The 20104-nt window shown below is 37.6% G+C and overlaps 1 protein-coding gene across 2 annotated transcripts; it reads right to left on the reverse strand.

Moving 5' to 3' along the window:
* Positions 1–2247: 2247 nt before the first annotated feature.
* PABPC1 (poly(A) binding protein cytoplasmic 1) lies at positions 2248–19858 on the reverse strand. 2 transcript variants are annotated; one of them, XM_019642558.1, is made up of 15 exons: positions 19153–19858; positions 15778–15971; positions 15145–15260; positions 12917–13047; positions 11133–11227; positions 10678–10815; positions 10004–10099; positions 6736–7008; positions 6407–6497; positions 5699–5809; positions 5455–5609; positions 4805–4889; positions 4143–4273; positions 3512–3605; positions 2248–2688 (listed from the first exon to the last, which is right to left on the reverse strand). In XM_019642558.1, exons 1-14 carry the CDS (start codon positions 19343–19345, stop codon positions 3513–3515), a joined length of 1902 nt encoding a protein of 633 aa, XP_019498103.1. In that variant the 5' UTR covers positions 19346–19858; the 3' UTR covers positions 2248–2688; position 3512. The 2 variants fall into 2 exon arrangements, with proteins under 2 accessions (XP_019498103.1, XP_019498102.1); XM_019642557.1 differs by having other exon boundaries at positions 12908–13047.
* Positions 19859–20104: the final 246 nt, after the last annotated feature.

The following is a 20104-nucleotide window of genomic DNA, read 5'->3' on the forward strand; positions in this document are numbered from 1 at the left end:
CTACACCACCTATTGTAGATTTGTGTTAAGCGCACCCTATGATGTTCACACAATGACAAAATTGCTTAACAAATTTCAGTATGTATCCCCATCCATTAAGCCACATGATTAGTTTGATAAGGCAAGTAGTCATACACTGCATAACATTTCAGTCAACGACAGACCGCATACACAAGTGGTCCCAAAAGATAATGCAGAAAAGTTCCTATCACCTAGTGACATCATAGCCATAACATCAGAGCTCAACACATTCTCATGTTTGTGGTGATACTGGTGTAAACCTACTGCACTGCCAGTCGTATAAAAGTATCATGTAGGTTTGTGTTAAGTGCACGCTATAATGTTCGCAGAACAAAATTGCCTAAGGACACATTTCTCAGAACGTATCCCCATTGTTAAGCAGCGGACAGCTTATATAATCAAAGATAGCATACCGTAAAAATACTTTAGCTGATTTCATCCAAGCAAGTCTCAGTATAAATGATGACATGGAGAGAAGATTCTAAACTAAAAAAGCAGTTTCCCATTAGCCATTTATACATCTAGTACCCACAGAAGAATGTCACCTATCAATTTAGTCTCAAAATTTCCAACAGGAGTGAGCCGCCATAAGTTTCTGAGTAGGTGAATTTGCAAATACAGAATCATCCAATGATGAAGATCGACTGTATTTTCCTAAATCAATTCCTGAGATCACAAAACTTCAGTTTTGTTGGATCCTCTCAGTCACGAGTTTGCTAAATCTAAGAAAATGAAGATATTTAAATAACAGGTAGAGAGGATTTATCTTCGTATCACACAAGAAAACAACAAATTCCAACTATCCAATGTATAAACAAAACTGTCTGTGCAAACTATCTGCAACATTAAGGTTTTGGAAGTTTTAAACTGTGGGAAATTCTAGATACTTCTAAGGTGTCTCAAACTAAAGTCTGCTCCTTTAAAACCTCAAACCATTTTGTATTCAAATTTTGAAAAAAATATGGTATTCTACAGAGGGTGCCAAAAAAATGTATTAAAATTGTAACATATACCAATAATAAAAGACGAATACAGGGGCGGCTGGGTGGCTCAGTCGGTTAGAGCACGTGCTCTGAAAAAGGCTGCCGGTTCAATTCCCATATGGGCCAAGGAGCTGTGCCCTCCGCAACTACCATTACCCAATAAAAAATTTCTAAAAAAAAGATGAATACAAGTCATGTGTATACACTTTTTTTGGCACCCCTGGTATTTTTGTACCTTCCTAAAGTATTAAAGAAAAACTTTCATGGTGACAGATTGTTTTCATCTCAACGAACTTGTCAGCCCCTTAGAGGGTATTCTATAATCAGGCAAAATACAAAATGATCATTAGAACGCCTACTGGGTGCAGATTTATCCATGGAGGAAGAAGTGGGGTTTATGTGTACATCTTACTTTCAAAATAGGAAGGCAAAGTGAAGCCATTCCAGGTACAGAGCACTGTAAGGCTTCAACATGCAGGGAGGGCTTACATGGTCACAGGCATGGTTTTATTTGAATGTACTTGTTCCCAAAGGCAACAGAGCTGATGTTGACATAATTATAGCATAGTGATGAGATAATCAGATGTGCACCTTTGAAAGCTAACTCTCAGTAGTATGTAAGGAATGGAACAGAGATTAAAACAAGACCATTCTCAAAAGTGCATTCAAATTGCCAGGGATTTCTGTTTTATGCAGATGTTCTGAAACCAGGCCCTGATCTTCTAAAATTCATTCTCTAGAGATAGGACACCTTATCTCCATTTTTCACAAGTACTTTGGATGGTAAGGCATTCAACTAAGATGAAGTCATAATCATCAACTATCAAATTAAAAATTGTTCAAAAAAAAGGCTTAAAATGAACCCTAACTTTTTGATATCAATATAAAAATTATGCCAAAGACATCCTCCTCTAATATAGAGTAACTGTTACTATCTTATACCATATAAATGAGGGCTTAAGCTAATTATGTCCCAGCCTAGAAACCTTAAGTTATACATTGATATCATCTTAAAAAATGTTAAGATCAGTTAACAAATACTGATATTCTTTGTTCAATTCACATGAGTACCTAAATTCATAAAATGCATTAGAGGAACTGTCTTGTGAGCCTCCTCTTTTTCATAAAACCAAAACACTCTTCATACTTAATAGTACCTTTGTCATGAAAGGTTTTTATGCCAATTCCACCTTATCACCAATATACACAAGCCAAGAGAAATAAAATAGCATATCACTATGCACTGTTTAAGGAATTTTTATTAAAGCAAGAAATTTATAATCCAAATTACTTTTTCTTGCTCAGTTATCAATTCTGTTATTTGAAACAGAAGTGACATTCTGAGCTATTCCACGGTAAAGAATTACAAAATTAAAGAAAGGAATGCTTTAAATTTTTGTACTCTGCTGAAAATTCTTTTTCCCATGGCTATAAAACATTAGTTTGTTTTTATATTTTACTATTTTTTTGTGTTTTTTTGTTGTTTTAAAATCAATAAGTAATCTAGGACCAGCATTATGTTTGCTAGACCTGGCATTTGCTCGGTACATAAGGTTCAAAGTTTCCTTTCCTTTTTTTATTTATTTTATATTTTGCAATGTTTTTTTTCCATAATATTTTTTTTCGATGTTTAGATATTTTTCTTCGGTGAAGCACAAGTTTCTTTTCGTGGTCCCTGATCAATCTGTAAGTGTGGGGGGAAAAAAAGATTATAATCATCATCAAACTTGCTATGAGACTAGATCTTAATTACTCCAACCACTGAAAAGTGATAGAGGTGCTATTTATCACTACAGTGGCAATCATATCACAATATAAAAATGTATTAAATTAACTGGCAAACCTTAAATTTGCCTGTTACATATCAAATACTTCACTAAAACCCAAACCAACAAAACAATAAGACCAATACTAGTCCTCATCAGTAGCAAATTAAAAGCCTTGGGCCAAATTCAGTCTGCAGCCTGTTTCTGTGAAGTTTAATTGGAACACAGCCACACCCATTTGTTTACATCTTGTCTATGGCTGCTTCACATTCTAACAGTGGGAGTACAGTAATTGCAACAAAGACAAGGCCTACAACAAAGCCAAAAAAATGGTCCTTTACAGAAAAGCTTTGCCAATCTCTGGTCCTGGCTCCCGTTTCTTGGAAGTAATGAAGGGCAACAGTAGAGGCCCAAGGACAACGGTCATTGCTGCCACCCAAGAAAAAGTATTAGGTATGAGCCCTCTAGAGTAAGCACACAATGGAGCCAACCCGTTACAGGCAATTTAATAAGAACTACTATATAAAATGTTTGAACATGCTTTGGTTTTAAAAATCCAAGTCTATTATCAGGGTAATGGTAAAATTTCCTTAATTCTAATATTTCTTCTTCTCTTTGGAAAATTAACAATACATTTGGATTAATGGTAAAAAAAGAGTTTCCTGCTATATTACAAAATATGCTCAAACTGTTATAAAAGATTAAGGAAACAAGCTTAAAACAAAGATGGAGAAAGCTCACTTTAAACAGTTGGGACACCGGTGGCACTGTTTACTGCTTTCTGGGCAGCCTCTTTAGCTTGGTGGGCTTGTAGCACAGCTACAGCTTCATCAACCTAAAAAACAGAACAAGTTGGCTCTGAAAAGGAAATAGCTAGAAGAATCTCAAACCAACTATACACAAATGTCCATCGAAGATGAAAGCGGAAACAACTATTAACCACGTGGGATATTTCATCCAACTGTATCCATATCTTTTTGGATTCCATTCCACCACTGTTCTGGAATTATGAACTTTTTCACTTATTCTCTCTCCACCAGAAATCCCCCAAAGTTGAGAAACATCAGCAAATATCTTTCTCCAAAAAAGCGGCAGTACCAGTTAAAAAGAACATGGACACGAGTTAAACTGATGATTTGAAACCAAGCTCTGCCGCTTACTAGCTGTGTGAGCGAGCACTGGCATATTCAAGCTCTCTCTGTCTCTCTATTTATAAAATGGGAATAATAGCACCATAGGTTGTTATTATGAGAATTTACAACTGTGTGTGGCTTGTACATTGCACTTTTAAATCTACGAAATGAAGTTCTTACAAAAAGCCCTGAAATACATGGTCTAAGAGACAGTTAAATACATGATAAATTTAAATTACTTTAGAACGGAGAGACTCTGGAGACTCAAGCATATGAAGAAGTTCTGAATTATCGATCTCCAACAACATGCCAGTGATTTTACCAGCAAGAGAAGGGTGCATGGCTTGAATTAGAGGAAATAGCCGTTCACCTAGGAACAAAAACATTCAAAATCTTTCAATCAGAAGAATTGTAAAGGCATTTACCATATAAAAAGTTGGGTTTTAAGAACCTTTTATATATAGCAAATATATGCTAACCCACAGTCCGCCATTTTAATACATTTTCATGGGAAAATTGTTAAAATAAAACAAAAGTAAGATCTACCACAAAGTAATTAATTCCTGGCGCATGTATTTGCCAAAAAATGAGATTAAGTTAGATCTCTGCTCAGGCAAAGTCAAATTTGTTTCCACATATCTAGTTCAAATTCCCTCTTAAAAAATGTGTGTGTGTGGGGGGGGGGGGCGCACATGGCAAGTAATGCCTTATTACCGTAATTCATCAAAGGCAACGTATTAATAGATTTTTGGGCTTTTAATTAGTTAGGCACACAAACTATCATAATCATTCATGCCAATTCAGATCAATCCTGCCACCCTGTTATTTATTATTATCAGGTGAAAAGGAGGTGTCTTCCTATTTTCTAATCTCTCTAACTGGGTGGGACAAAGGTGCTTACCCAACATTTGCTTTTGCTCTTGAGGAGGGGCAGATGCCAACATGGAAGCAGTCAAAGGCTCCTGACCTTGTACATGAACAGCAGGCTAGATATAAAATAGGAAATTTCCTAAGTACAGAACTAACAGCAAGTACAAATGATAGCCATCCCTGGAAAAATCACTGAAGTGATAAAGACTGCAATCTAAACATAAATAGGAGAAGCTGAGTGAATCAGAATACAGCCTTAGGGAGCTATTAATACTCATCTGCTCAAGTATTATAACCACATGGGATATTTCATCTTTTTAACCTGGAGTATTCTTTTGAACCGTATTTCTATTCTGATCAACGACAGTTTTTGGTCTCAGGGTAAAAAAAAAAAGGGTAAGCCAAACCTCACAAACTAAACTTGACTTTATCCTTTCTTCCTTATAGCTATGGCAAACAAAACTGTTAAGCCACACAAGTAAATTCTAGATGGGGACCGCTGAATGCTTGTCTAACTCCTATAAGGCAAATAAGACATTTTAACATACTATCAGTTACGGGACATCAATTAACAAGATGTCCTAGATAATTTAAGCACACCTATATAGCTCATATAGCTGTCTTCAATTTCTCTGATCGCAACCAAGGGGTGGCATCTTTATCAAGGAATCAACTCCATACCTGCTGCATGGTAACCTGTGGCTGTGCATTAAGATGTTGTTGAGGATTGCGAACTCCCGCAGCATATTTATACTGTGGAACGGTGCGGACAGCAGGAGTTGCTGCAGCAGCAGCAGTTGCAGGACGTGGACCCATTGTCTGTGTTGATGTGTTAGCTAAAAAAAATAAAAATATATTTTTGTAGTTTTACCTTGCTACTTCAAATTGGAGGTCAATTTTCACAGGGAGGGTTAATAAGGCTCACCAACACGCTGTGTTGACATGACTCGTGGAACCTGTGAAGAAGCTGGTCTCATAGTACTAAATGGCGGTCTAGGAGCGGCTGGGCGAATAGCACCGGGCATATTTTGGAATGCTACATTTAAAGATATGAAAACACATTAATTTGAAAAGACTCACTGAAAGTGCTTTTTTAGAGCCGAGGTTTGCATAAAAGGTTGAAAGTGACCAAATATAAATACCATTTTGTAAAGCTTAGTCTCATACCTGCCATTTTCACAGACTTATCAGATCAGTTAAATAAAAACAATCATTAAAAATAAGTACTTATTAATATCTGAACATGATACACGAACCTCGTTCTAAGTGCTCCTGCAATATAGCACTATTCCACAGGGCAAGGCTGAAAATGCCAGGGCCCTGGTCCTCACACACGGAACAAGATCTTTTAAAACTACTACCTAACCAAATATGAAATTAAGAGTTAAGATTCAGTCCCAAACTTATAAGGGAAAATCAAACCAGCACAGAAAACATGGTCATTAAGACAGGAATGAAGAAGCATTTTACAATTCTTAAAAAAAAAAAAAAAAAAAAATCTAGGCTCTCCAAAACGAACCAAAAATTATGAAAATAAAGTTAATATACCATTGAAACATACAGCTATTTGTCTCATGTGCATTTCTATTCCAAATAATTGACCACCTTAATTAAGAGTAAATGAAAGGCTTACGATGAGGTCTGGCACCCTGAGCAGTCCAGCGAGGACTTGGTCTTAGTTGAGCAATTTGGCTAGGAGGATAGTATGCAGCACGGTTCTGAGTCTGCAGAAAGCAAGCAAATGCATCAGCGAAAGGAAAAAGCAAATAATGTAACTAGTTACACACTCTCAAAACATTCAGCAAGTTGTCACACTTTAAGTATTGTTTTCAAATTCAATCAGAATTCACACGTCTCTTAATATTTTCATCTTAAGGCTTTATTATTATTTTTGACACAAAATACTAAAAATGACCAAATATGAAAACCTTCATGAGGCTTCTGTTCTCTTCTAAAACCTACCTGTGGGATAGCTGCCATGAAGTAACCTGAAGGAGGTGCTGGCTGGTAGGGGTTGATTACAGGGTTGGGCACAGCTCTCACACTCGCCATTCTCTGCATATACTGGTTAGTGAGGTGTGCCTGGCGCTCTTCTTTGCGCTGAGCTAAAGCTACGTACAATGGCTTGGTGGCCACAATTCTACCATTTATTTCTGTAACTGCTTTAGTGGCTTCTTCTGGGGAGGAGAAACATACAAAACCAAACCCTTTGCTGCGACCACCCTCCATCATAACCTATTAAAAGAAAAAAATATTAAACAAGGTTAATGCAATGGTAGAATGAGGCACAAAAAGGAGAGCATTACTGTTTAGTCAATTACAGCCACTGACTGTTCATGCTTTCACCACTTCCCCCCACAACTTTTCCTTCATACCCAAATATTAAGGGCAAACCACACATACATTATATTATCCTAGCCAAGCAAAAGTAGTAAAGTGGGTAAAGGTAAAACAGCAACTTTAGTTATTTAGGTAAGATTTTTAATATTAAGGTGTAAATACCTAAATACATTCAGGGCTTACTAAATTTGACTCTTTGGCACCACCAGAAATATCCACAATTAAAATGACTCTTCTAGAAAGTCAAGCTGATGAGATGCTTTACTACTGTTTGGGAGGGAGTAATTCAATCTTATAATACTAATTATTTTAAAATAAAAATTTCACATTCAAGACAAGGGCCATAAATATTAGAGTATAATTTCAGGAGGAAGCTTCCATTCATTGAATGCAAAGATCTTTTAAACGTAAATAAGAAATGAGGTGATGCAAAGAGCTCCTCACAAGTCCTATAATATACACAAGCATGCTATCCAACTACATTAAACAATACGCTGGTGGAACAAATAAGACAGAGTCTAATGATCTCACTTATATGTGGAATAAAAAAAAACACCCCAAAATAAAAAGTAAAACAAACAAAAACCCCCCAAGTTCATAGAGAACAGCCAGAGGGGTGGGGGTGGGAGGAGAAACGGACGAAAGGAATTAAAAAGTACAAACTCCTACCTACAAAATAAATCATGAGAATGTAACATACAGCATGGGGACTATAGTTAATAATACTGTATTGTGTTATGTGAAGGTTGCTAAGAGAGCCCATCTTAAAAGTTTTCATTGCAAGGAAAAAGATTTTGTAATTATATGATTATGGATTGTGGTGATCACTTTACAATACATACAAATATTGAATTATGCTGTACACCTGAAATTAATGTTATACATCAATTATATCTAAGTTAAAAAAAAAATCCAGAAACATACCCATGCAATTATGGGAATTTAGTACATTAAACATTTTAAAACAGTGGGGAAAAAGGACTTTGAACTATTTAGCACATGGTACACTGGCAAAACTGAAAAGAAGTTATATCTCTTATTCATATCACATTAAAAAATAAAATTGCCAGATAAGAGTCTCAATCTGAACATAAAATGCAAAAATATAAGGAAAAATCTAAGATGGCACAAGATCCCAATGTCCGAAGTGAAAGACTGGGAGAAAATATTTGCAATATAAAACAAAGGGCTAACATAAAATTCTGTTAATAAAAAAATGCAATATAAAAATATGCAAAGGCAAAACTAGTAGCAAATACATGAAAAATGTCACCATTTGAAAAGATGCATACCACTTTCTACTAAATTAACAAGATGTAGAAATGTGTTCAGCTCTTTTGGACAATTCAGCTATATCAATCTTAAATACACATATCCACTAATCAGCAATTTCAATTCTAAGACTAGAAATATTGGCATGTGTGCTAAGATATACATGTTATCAGAATGTTTATTAGACTGGTAGGCCTAACAGTGCAAACATGCAAAGCAACCCAAATGATTATCAATACAGGTACAGTAAAATAACTTATGGTGTATCCATACCATGAATATTCAGCAAATAATTGAGAAAATGCCTGAAATAAATATGTATTTAGATCTACCACTAAATAAAACAGCAAACAAATTGCAGAATATGTATAGTGTGATCCTGTTTTCTAAAAACTATACATACAAACCGGACAAGTATGTAAAGTTATCTAGGATGGCCACTCAAACGCCTTTTTGGAAACTGAAAACGGAGGATGGAAGGGTCGCCTCTCACTTTTTATCCTTCTACCTTGATTAATTTGTTTTCCAGCAGGCATTATTAAATCAACATAATGACCTCTTCCTCCAAAATAAATTCCTGACAAACTTTTCACCTGTTTGCCAACAGTCACGTTACAATCCACAAAGGACTGAAAAAAATACTTAATAAAGCCTCTCTTTTGTTAAAAATGCATGCATCGTACATTCAAAATAAACTGATCCAAAATATTCAATTTAAACAACTTTCAGGGAACACACTAAGGAGAAAGATAATCAGGAAAAAATTCTATCACGCTCCAGGTACTCTTACAAAAGCACAGGCTGCAACACAAGGCGACCACATCACCTACATTTTTATTTGTATTCATCTACCATGCCCCTAATATTTCCTTACTTTCAGAATCAATGGGGTTGCCAGGAAAAGCTGAGTAGAAAGATGAGTCACGAGGTCATTCCAGAGAACTGAGTTTTAATTGTTGCTATACTTTTTTGAGAATCTGACTTAAGTTTTAGATACTTCTTCCACCCCCACCCCCACCCCCCAAAATACATATGTACAAAACTTTACGTACAAAAGGATTTGTGGACCATGGACACCATAAAAAAAATATCTACAGCACCATTTCTTGAATCAAAAGTCAAGAATTTAGAATAGAATACTGTTGTATTTCTGATTTCAAGTAAAAAGAAATATAATCTCTAGCTTTGCTGCCAGAGGACTTCAAGTTTGATTCCCCAGAATGAACTAAGTAAGTGAATATAGATTAGCAATAGTTAAGTATAGTTCCCTAATAAACTGCCTTCTTTAACCAGTTAAATAACTAGTTTAGCAGAGTACAGAACAGTGCTTATCACTGAGGATCAATAGTAACTATGGTCATCAAATGCAGCCTTCCTCATAAAGAATTCAAAACTTGCCATCTGCAAAAATAAACCATGGGGCTACAACATCCACTTCAAATTTGATTATTTTTGAAGTAATAAACCTAAACCTCATTTTCCAGTAAAATAAAGTTTGTTTGGGGTAGGGGAAATCTATTTGGCTATTCGTTTTCAAAATAATGTGAAATTTATACACATATATCCATGTGCATGGATTGTCCCAAAACCTTTTTAAAAAATCCATCATATGCTTTACCTTTGCACTAGTGATTGTACCAAATGGAGAAAACTCTTTCCGGAGACGTTCATCATCAATACCATCATCGAGATTTTTCACGTAAAGGTTAACACCCTAAGAAAAAAAAAGAAAACACAACTGTAGAAAAAGAAAACCATGGTGGTACTTAATGGTGGCACTTCCTATTGTTTTATCCCAAGTTTCTTCTCTTTCCCCCCTCTCAAACACCTTCCAGTTACGTAACAGTAACTGAAATGAAAGTAAAACAGATTTCCTCATCCCTGTCTTATTTTGCTTGTTCAGTTAAAAATGAACCTGGTGGGCCGGCCGAGTGGCTCAGTTGGTTAGCACGCAAGCTCTGAGCAACAGGATTGCCGGTTCAACTCCCACATGGGCCAGTGAGCTGCGCCCAAGCTGAGCTGCTGACGGGCAGCAGGATGGCTCAGTTAGAGCGCGTGCTTTTAACAACCAAGTTGCTGGTTCGAATCCTGCATGGGGAGCTGGGCTGTGCCCCCCCCCCACCTCCCCACAACTAGATTGAAGAGTGGCGACTGGATTTGGAGCTGAGCTGTGCCCTCCACAACTAAGACTGAAGGACAACTTGACTTGGAGCTGATGGGTCCTGGAAAACACAATGTTCCCTTCCTCAATTTCCCAATCAAATCTTAAATAAATAAATAAATAAAATGAACCTGGTATCTGGTGATCCTGTCTTGCTTCATCTGTTCAAATTTGCGCTTAAGTTCCGTCTGCCGTTCCACTTTTTTCTGAGCTCGACCAACGTAAATTTGTTTTCCATTGAGCTCCTTTCCATTCATCTCATCCACAGCCTTACAAAAATCATGAAAATTTTAATTACTAACTTGCAAAGTTCATTTCTTTAACAAACTTGCTAGATTATGAAAGCTAAAATATAGGCCCATCACAAAAACAAAACTGAGGTTTTGGGAAAACACAGGTTTCCAATTTATACTATCAAAACTAATACATAAAATGCAACTCACTCAAAACAACAGGTAAAGATGAACATACAAAATAGCCTTTGGTATGCATGTAAATTTCAACACAAGAGCAACCCAACTTTATATCCCCCTCTCCTATAAAATACAGAAAACCCACACTGCTTTTAGTATATTTAAGGTCTTACTTTCTGTGCATCTTCATGCCTTTCGAAGCTTACAAATCCAAAACCTTTGGATTTTCCACTTTCATCCGTCATTACTTTCACACTTAAGGCAGGTCCTAAAAAAAATTTTTTTAATGACAACATATTCCATAAAACATTTAGTTTATACATTTTAAATTTCAATATATAAACACAAAGCCATGAAAAAAAAATAGGGTTAAAGAAATTCCGAGCCTTCAGAAATTTATTCCTGCTCTAACTGCTTCTCCGCCCCCCATAGACACTAAATATTCTCTTCAAAGACCCTTTACTTCCACTATGAAGCTAAGTAAATATTCTATTCCCTGAAACATTCCTACTTTCATTTATAGAGGTATGTTTTAGATAACTGTGAAAAATCAAGTTTTATTGTTAGCATTAGTCAACAAAACAAAACAAAACAAAACCCCACAACGATGTTGTTTTAAAAAACAAGAATTTCTTAAGCCTAGGCCCACTTGAATTCAACAGGCAATACAGGGTTTGACATTTGAAAAGACACAGCAGCACCACCTGGAGGAGGTGGCATGTTTCTAAAAACACATGACCCTCTCTACCCCCTTTAGTGAAATAAGAGACTTAACTGAGCTAGGTGTTATCTCAGGTAGGTGGGGCAAAAAAATGATAAAAATCATATTTGATTATAGAAAATCTTCAAGATGTATGGGGGCACAGGTAGATTGGTACTTTTGAATGTATCTCAGTCCTAAGGCTGTATTTCCAATCTGTTATGTAAACCACAAAGTAACTGACAAATTTTACATATTGGTGTTCAACTGACAAAGCATTATTCATTTGGGATAGTGGTTAACTATCCAACTTTAGAAATAGCTTCTAATTTAAAAAAAGACAGATGAAATATATAAAAGCTAGTTACCAAAGAAAATTTGGAATAAGATGCAAGACATGTCACATATTTTCATCTTACACAATTCATCTTTATGCAAAAATGACAATGTTTTTGCTTAAAGGAATAGAGGGTTCAATGTGGCATGCTAGCTTGGCAATAGAAAAGGATTAGATTTCCTAATGCTTTATCATTTGAAATACTTTTAAAAAGCCACCTATTTAAGGTCAACCAAAGGAAAGCAAAGGGTAAGAGGCAAGCAAATCATTTACAAAAATGTATAACTTAAGGTTCATCTGATCACTTAACACAACTATTTAAAGGCTGGTTACACTTCATTAATTTGGAGTTTAATGAAGTTAATTTGAAATGCAAAGAAAGAGTAGTTTAAGATCCCATGGATTCAGAAGGCCATCCCAAGGAGATACCCCTGGAAAATCTGGATCTTTGGCTTTGTCTGTAAAAGTCATTGTTTAAAATTGCTCAAATATGATGCTACTGAGACTGGCCAATAGCCTGAAGTTAGCCAGCCTTCCCATCCCATAAAGACCCCACTCCAACCTAAGATGGCTGTGTCAAACAAATGCCTCTGGTGAGACGGGATCTCTAAGTGCATAAATCCACCACAATTTCTTAACAGTGCAAAACCTTTAAAAATCTGTTCCAATTAGTCACACCTTGCTGTGCTAATAAAATGCTATTATTCTTTAAACTGGATAGAATTCTACTTATATACTACTTTGCAGTATAAGGGACTATCAGTAGCTTGATCCAAATAACTATAAATATTTATAAGTGCCATGTTAAATATCATTTCATTTACTTTTGTAGTATAAAAAATTAGCCAAAACTAATGTTGAGCAATTATATTCAGAGCTTTGAGTATAAAAATTTAATTCAGACACATTACCAAACTTGCCAAAGAGATCCTTAAGGCGTTCATCATCCATGTCTTCTCCAAAATTCTTGATGTAAACGTTGGTGAATTCTTTTGCCCTAGCTCCGAGTTCCGCTTCTCGTTCTTTACGAGACTTAAATCGTCCAACAAATCTAATGAAATATTAAAGGACTATAAAATTAGGTTCTATTTTATGAAGTTCAAATTAATTAAGCCTGATGGTTGATTTGTAAATGTTACTGATAATTTCAGTCTCCAATAAAGAGCACACTATAAAATAGGGTCTCAATTGAAGAAATCACAGCATAAAATAAGAACAAACTTCATAACTACAATCACAAAAAGAACATTTTTCTTAATACACACTTGTCTCCCTTCTGTCCAGCTAACCCAGGGTTAATGAGATCACTTCTAGCAATACAAATGAGTGGGAGTAAACATGCACCATGCCAATGAAAAGACACAAAAGCTTTCATCATTGCTTTTTCAAGTGCCCCTTGCACTTTGTTTGCAATCTCCTAAATTAAAATGTAATCTTCTGAATTCTGTACTCTTAACACACAACAGCCAGGCATAATTTTCTTTGCGACATTATCAACAGAATGCTTTTAAAAAATTTAATTGTCCCTTAATACAATAGTAGTACATGTATATTTTTAATATACATCAAAGCAGAAAACCATCTCCTATAATCCCACTCAAATCATGATTGACTTTTCATGTGTTTTTGTGTTCAAGTACATTAAAGGAGCTACCTATGATTTTATTTCCTTGTATACCCCTCCACCCATATGGTGGTGCTTCTCCATGCTATTAATTTTATAAATGTTCTCAATGGAGCATCCTTTTCCTTTGTAGACATAACTTTCTGTCTCTGTAAATAATGCTGGAACTTTATGAGACTATTATTATAGTTCTTAGGGCAGAATTGCAGAAATCATGGTAGTTCAAAGGGTATATAAATGATCTTAAGTTTCTGCATACAGTTAAACTGTTTTCCAAAAGGGTGATATCATTTTATACTCAGAACAGCAATCAATCAAGTCTTTATTTAATCCAGACGACCCTACCCACCAGTGGTAGGCATACTTTCTTACTCTCTAAAGCACTTCTGACACAGGCAGGCAAACTATAAGTTGTTTTCATCTGTGAATACTAATGATGCTGGAATTATTTCTCATTTAAAGATGTACTCTAAGATTTAGCCTTTATAAACATTGTTCATATTGAGGAGTTGCTGGTTTTCTTAAGACTTATATGGGTTCTTTACATATTACAAAGTCTTTCCTTAATCATGCAATTGACACAGAATTCAAACAGGTAACACCATGTGCATAAGGACTCCTTCATGTACAGACCGACCACACCATCTGATGCGCTGATTTATGAGAGCCACACCTTAAGAGTGATGCAATTGACTTATAACAACCAAACCCAATTTGCATGCCATCATTACACGGCAACATAAACTCACAGATCATTTACAATATGACCTCACAGCTGAAACTGCCCAGATAATTAACCAAAATCCACTGGCACTGAGGATAAAAAAAATTAAGATTTGTCATTTCGTTTGGGTTCACAGAATTTGTATTTTTACAGAAAGTCTTACAGAAGTCTTATCAGTGTCATTATTTGAAAAGTTTGCAATTTTTAAGAGCAAGTTTACTTCAGGAAGGTTAATCATGAAGACTTCTGGTTTAATTGAGCTTTATCTTTCTTTAAAGAGGTGAAGGGAGTCAAAAGGTAAAAAAAACAAACTCTAACTTTAAACTTATTCCATCAATAAATTGCAGCAGTATAACTAAGTAAAGAGCCACCCTAAGCTCTGAATGTAGACCACTGGGTTTGTATCCTAACCTGTCCTACTAACATGTAAATATGAGAAAATTATTTTAGCCTGTTTCCCCAAAATGTAAAATGGGCTACTTACTACCTCAGGAATTGTGATTAAGTTTCTGTCTTGACTCCTAGTTTTTTAACTGAGCACTTACTTTGAAAAAGCTTCATATCCTAGTACATTCATTTTCTCCCTTTTCCTTTTTGGTTTGAATGTTGACCATTTTATTAATTCAGTTATTTGTATGTTACGTTGAATATAGAGAAAAGACAATTATAAAATCTACCAAGATGTGGTTTTTTTCATTCTAACTATCTCTTTAAGAACAAATATATTAACTTGTAAAATGAATGGATTTGAACTATTAAAAACAGACTTGAAGTACGATTAACTAAATATTTGTACTTACACTTTGCGATCATTTAGAAGCATCCCATTCATTTTTTCAATAGCTCTTTCAGCTGCTTCCTGTGTCTCAAAATGTACAAATCCATAACCCTTGGAACCATTTTCATCACAAACCACCTAGGGAAAAATATATACCAAGTTTTCATTACTTACTATTAATTTAGCATTTTTCCAGTGATCCAAAATACAGCTGTTGACCAACACAGGGATTAGGGGTGCGGAACCCCCACCTCCACTAACCCAGCACAGTCAAAAATCTAAGTATAACTTCTGACTCCCCTAAAACTTAAGTTGTCCCTCAGTATCCATGGGGAATTGGTTCCAAGACCCCCTGCGGATACCAAAATCCACAGATGCTCAAATCCCTTATATAAAATGCATAGTCAGCCAGCCCTCTGTATCCGCAGGCGACTAACCACAGATAAAAAACAGTATAGGTATTTATTGGAAAAAATCTGTTTAAGTGGACCGACAAAGTTCAAATGTGCGTTGTTCAAGGGTCAATTGTAATTTGTCAGCCACCTAACCTGAGTATTTGGGACATAAAGATATCCGTTAACAGTACTACTATTTTAAGGAATAAACTACAAATAGCTAAGATACTAGAAATACATTTAGTCATATTTTTGCTTACCTTACACGAAAGGATGTTACCAAAAGCAGAAAATGTATCATACAGTGCTTTATTATCAATGGATTTGTCCAAATTTTTAATGAATATGTTGCCCACTCCACTTTTGCGAAGTGATGGATCACGCTGAGACCACATGATGCGTACTGGCTTGCCCTTTATAACATCAAAATTCATGGTGTCCAAAGCACGCTCCGCTACAGGAAGGACATTTTCAGAGTGAATATTACATCAAAACTTTTACAAACTAGCCACTTAAAATTATACAAACTATTGTGTGTGAGGAGGGGAGTGGTTGGGCATTCGATCACTCTACCTCTTTAAACTTCAACATGACTAGACCTTACCTCTCACTAGTCTAGATTTAAACTTACAATGCAAAAAGAGAGACCAAATATCAGACACCCCAAATTTCCCACTCTTTAACAGATGACATATCACTAATGCTTAATGTATTTGTAAAACATTTCTTCCTTTCATTACCATTAAATTTAAAAGCACCTTTTTGTTCCTAGTCAACATAAAACCAAGATCTCTTTTACATAATGAGCAATATAATGCTTAATGAACAATATAAGACATTAGGCAACTGAAAATTATCCACAGGCTGAAAAACATTTTATGGATTTTTAACTATTTTAACTTCTTCCTTATTGCTCGCCAAAGTTAGTGGTTTCAATTGGCAGCTTATCACTTCCAATATTACACAAAAATTAGTCTATTTTCTTAAAATAGAAGCTCCTGAATTATTGGGGGGATTTTCAGTGAATCATGGCACAACATCCTATTGCCATGTAAAAAAGACCAAAAAAAAAAAAAAAGACTATATCCATTCAGATCAAGATTTGAATCAGGCCTTCAAAAACTAATGTGAACTTGGGCATACTTAGCTGTACAATACAGAATTTTTGAAATACCAGAACTACAATAGTCACAATTCACTATTAATGCTTTCTTGACATATAACACCAATTTTATCTTAGATCACTGTTTTACGCAGTAACCGATAATTTAACCAATTATTTCTGGATAGTGCTACAAAATTTCAAAATCTACCCTATGATTTCAGGGTCTACAAAGGATTGGATTATGTGCATCTGTACCATTAAAGGAACACTTATTAAAGAAATTGAGACTCAAAATGAAAAAACACATCCTTAAGTGAAAAAGACTGGTCCCTTTAGAGGGGAAAAGGGTGGTCCATTTGAAGTTCTACACCAATCTTCACAAATTCCATGCCAATCTAACTATAAAGTTATTGAGGGGGCAAATTTTCCAGCCACTTTTCATAAACACGTTTCATTATCAATTGACAGCTCATTATCAATTGACCACACCCACTCAGCTCCCCTAGTTTTTTAGCTGACTTTGCTTGAGCTTCTTTTGAATGAGTCACGTTTTCCTGTTAAATTGGAAACTAGTCACTTTCAAAAGTTATTCTACAAGTCTATCCATGTAGCAATAAATAAGGGGGGGGGGGGAGAAAGAAAACCACTAAAAAAACTATTTGGAAAGACACTAACCAAATAATTGAAAGATGGAAAAATGCTATCCTCTTTCGAGCAGTTATAGTACTGTTCTGTTGGCATAGACTGATCAATACCTACCCTGTCCTGTAATAATGGTAGCCTGAAGTTCAACTTTTCAAATCCCCAAGAAATTTAAAAATTTTTTTTTTTAAATTTTAATATGGTTAAGCTTGGAAAAAAAGCCACTTTTAAGTTACCATTTTCCAGTAGCTAGAATTTGTTCAAGTTTTCTCTATCAACTCTTTAGATTGTGATTTACCTGATCCAAAGTTATCTTCCCTAGTATTACTCTTTCTTCTCTTCAGTGATAAATCTTGCCCAGAGTTGGGAAGAACTGTTATCGAGTGACATTTGGAGCCACCGCTTACAGAGCAAAAGGGCAGGAAACCTGCAGTGAAGTTTTACAACTTCTGGCTCAGTGTCACTCAATAGTCTGCCTACCCAAAATCTGAGTATTAACTTTAACTAATGAAAACCTGATCATTAAGTAATTTGTTTTATTAAGTGAACTTAATTAAATAAAAGTTTAATTCCACCCTTAAGATATTTTCTACAAAAATAAAAGCTGTGTATTTTAGAATATCAGACATGCATTTAAGCAGCCTGGAAGGAAAAAGCAAAACTGGGCCCTAAAGTCAACTGAAGGTGACTTTTGTAAGTCAATTGATCCAGTTATAAGGAAGAAAAACTCTTGGCAACAACACGCATCAGACCACATATCACATCTTGTTTGCTAAATTTTGTTTGTGTGAACTGTAACTTCAAAATAAAAATACAAGGTTAGCTAGCTTTCCCCCCATAAATTTCAAGCTTACTCTAACCTGTTACTTTGTACTCATTCTCCATGATTTATGGATATTCTGGATCATTTAAAAAAATAAACCTGAACTACTAAATGCCACATTAAGTATAATGGTCCAGTCCACACACCACACTCACAAGTAACATTTTACAGCCAAAATTGGTGAATACATTTTAAAATAAAACCCCTCAAAATCACAGGAACTATTTTGTAAGAGAAAAAAACAATATTCTGAACAAATTACCAGTACTGTGAAACTAACTTGATTAAAAAATTAAAATGATCTAAATTGCATGAGAAAACATGGCCTTCAAAGGGCTCATCCTCCAAATCCTCTCCTCCTACCCTGTTAACGTTAGCGTGAGAAATGCTTGAACTAGGAGAAAACCCCAAACACATGTCTCATTGGTAATTTACATTTCTAGAGCCATCAATCACTGACAACTTATTAAGAAGGGGATTAGAAACCTGAGGACCACCACTACATCACCACATTAAAATTAACTTTATTCAAAGTCCCTGTGGCTTCCCCCAGGCGATTGGGCCAGTAACAGAACAGGCCTCGGGCCTGTGAGGTTACAGGGTTCAACACGTGGTATTTTTCGAGCGCCGAACTGCACTTCCTCCCGGTCCTGGGGCGCCGGCAGGAGCCCCAGGTGGTGGGAGCGCCTCTACCTATTACCGGAGAAGGGGGCTCGGCGCTCCACTCCCCAGAATCTCAGGGCTACTGGCGGGAGCGCCGTGGAAGAACCTAATCTCACCCACCCTCCCGGCGCGTCATCACCCTAAAGTTTGAGAGCGGCTGAGGCCGAGAAAATGGTTGCAAAGGAGGAAGTGGCCTGGCGTGCGAGGGGCGTGCGGCGGTCGGCTGCGCGTGTCCCCGCGGGGATGACGAACGGGGGGTCCCGGCGCTCTCCCCGCCGGGCCCGGGTTGGAGTGGGGGTTACATGCCCTCCCGCCCCCTCCCCCCGGGCCCGCCGGCCTAGCCCGCCCGCTGCCGCCTGAGCCTCATGGCCGCCAGCCCGCCCGCCGGGCCCGGCTTCTCACCGTCCGCCGGCTGCTGGAAGTTCACATATGCGTAGCCCAAGGAACGGCGGGTGATCATGTCCCTGCAGACCCGGATGGACAGAATGGGCCCGGCCGGGCTGAACTTCTCGTAGAGCATCGCCTCGGTCACGTCGGGGTGTAGATCCCCCACGTAGAGCGAGGCCATGGGGTAGCTGGGGGCGCTGGGGTTCATCTCGGCACCGGTGCCCGCAGAGCCACAGGCCGCGACCTTTCCGTGAGGGGAGAGCTAGTGCTGGGGCCGGGGGCCGGAGCCGGGGGGATGGGAGCGGGGGCAAGCACAGAGGGACAAAAATCAACCGGAATCGAAAACTACTCAACGGCCGCAGAACGGGGTCGATCCGCTGCCGCTGACCGCCGGCTGCTGGCTAGGGAGCGAGGGTGGCGATGTCGGGTCCGGGCAGCGGAAGGCCTCGGTCTCTTGGTTCCTTCTTGGAGCTGCTGCGGGGCCGCGGGCGGGCAGGTCGGTCTCGGCTGCTTCACCGGGTTATTTTATAAAAGAGGGGAAAAAAAATAAAAGTCTCCGGCGGGGGAGACGCGGATTTTTTGTAAATTTTTTTTTGGGTTTTTTAAAAGATTTTTTTAGATTTTTTTTGGGTTTTTTAATAATAAATGTGTGTTCCGAGCCCGGAGCACACACTCCGCACTCTCAGCACTAACCGCCGGGGAGAAGGGGAAGCACCGCCTCCTGCACCCTCTACTTATACCCCCCGCGGCACTCGCCCCGCCCCCGCGCGTCTGACGCCAGGGCCTACGTGAGCGTCAGCGCCGGAGGAGGAGGTGGAGAAAAAGAGGCGAAGGGGAGGAGGGAAGAGAAAACTGGAGGAGGAAAGAGCAGAGAGGAAGAGAGAGGTGGTGGCGGCGGCTGCGGCGGGTGTGGGGGTGGGGCTGGAACGGCGGGGCGGGGCTTCTGCGCACGCGCCGCGGCCGGAGA

This window comes from Hipposideros armiger, unplaced genomic scaffold (assembly GCF_001890085.2).
Source record: "Hipposideros armiger isolate ML-2016 unplaced genomic scaffold, ASM189008v1 scaffold_70, whole genome shotgun sequence".
In the NCBI taxonomy this organism is placed as follows: domain Eukaryota; kingdom Metazoa; phylum Chordata; class Mammalia; order Chiroptera; family Hipposideridae; genus Hipposideros; species Hipposideros armiger.

Coding starts and splice junctions, on each gene's coding strand:
- PABPC1 (XM_019642557.1), bottom strand. CDS start 19,345: ATGAACCCCAGCGCCCCCAGCTACCCCATGGCCTCGCTCTACGTGGGG. Junction 15,972..19,152: donor CTTCCAGCAGCCGGCGGACG/GTGAGAAGCCGG, acceptor TCCTTCCTGTAG/CGGAGCGTGCTTTGGACACC. Junction 7,009..10,003: donor GTACAATCACTAGTGCAAAG/GTAAAGCATATG, acceptor TTCTTTTAATAG/GTTATGATGGAGGGTGGTCG.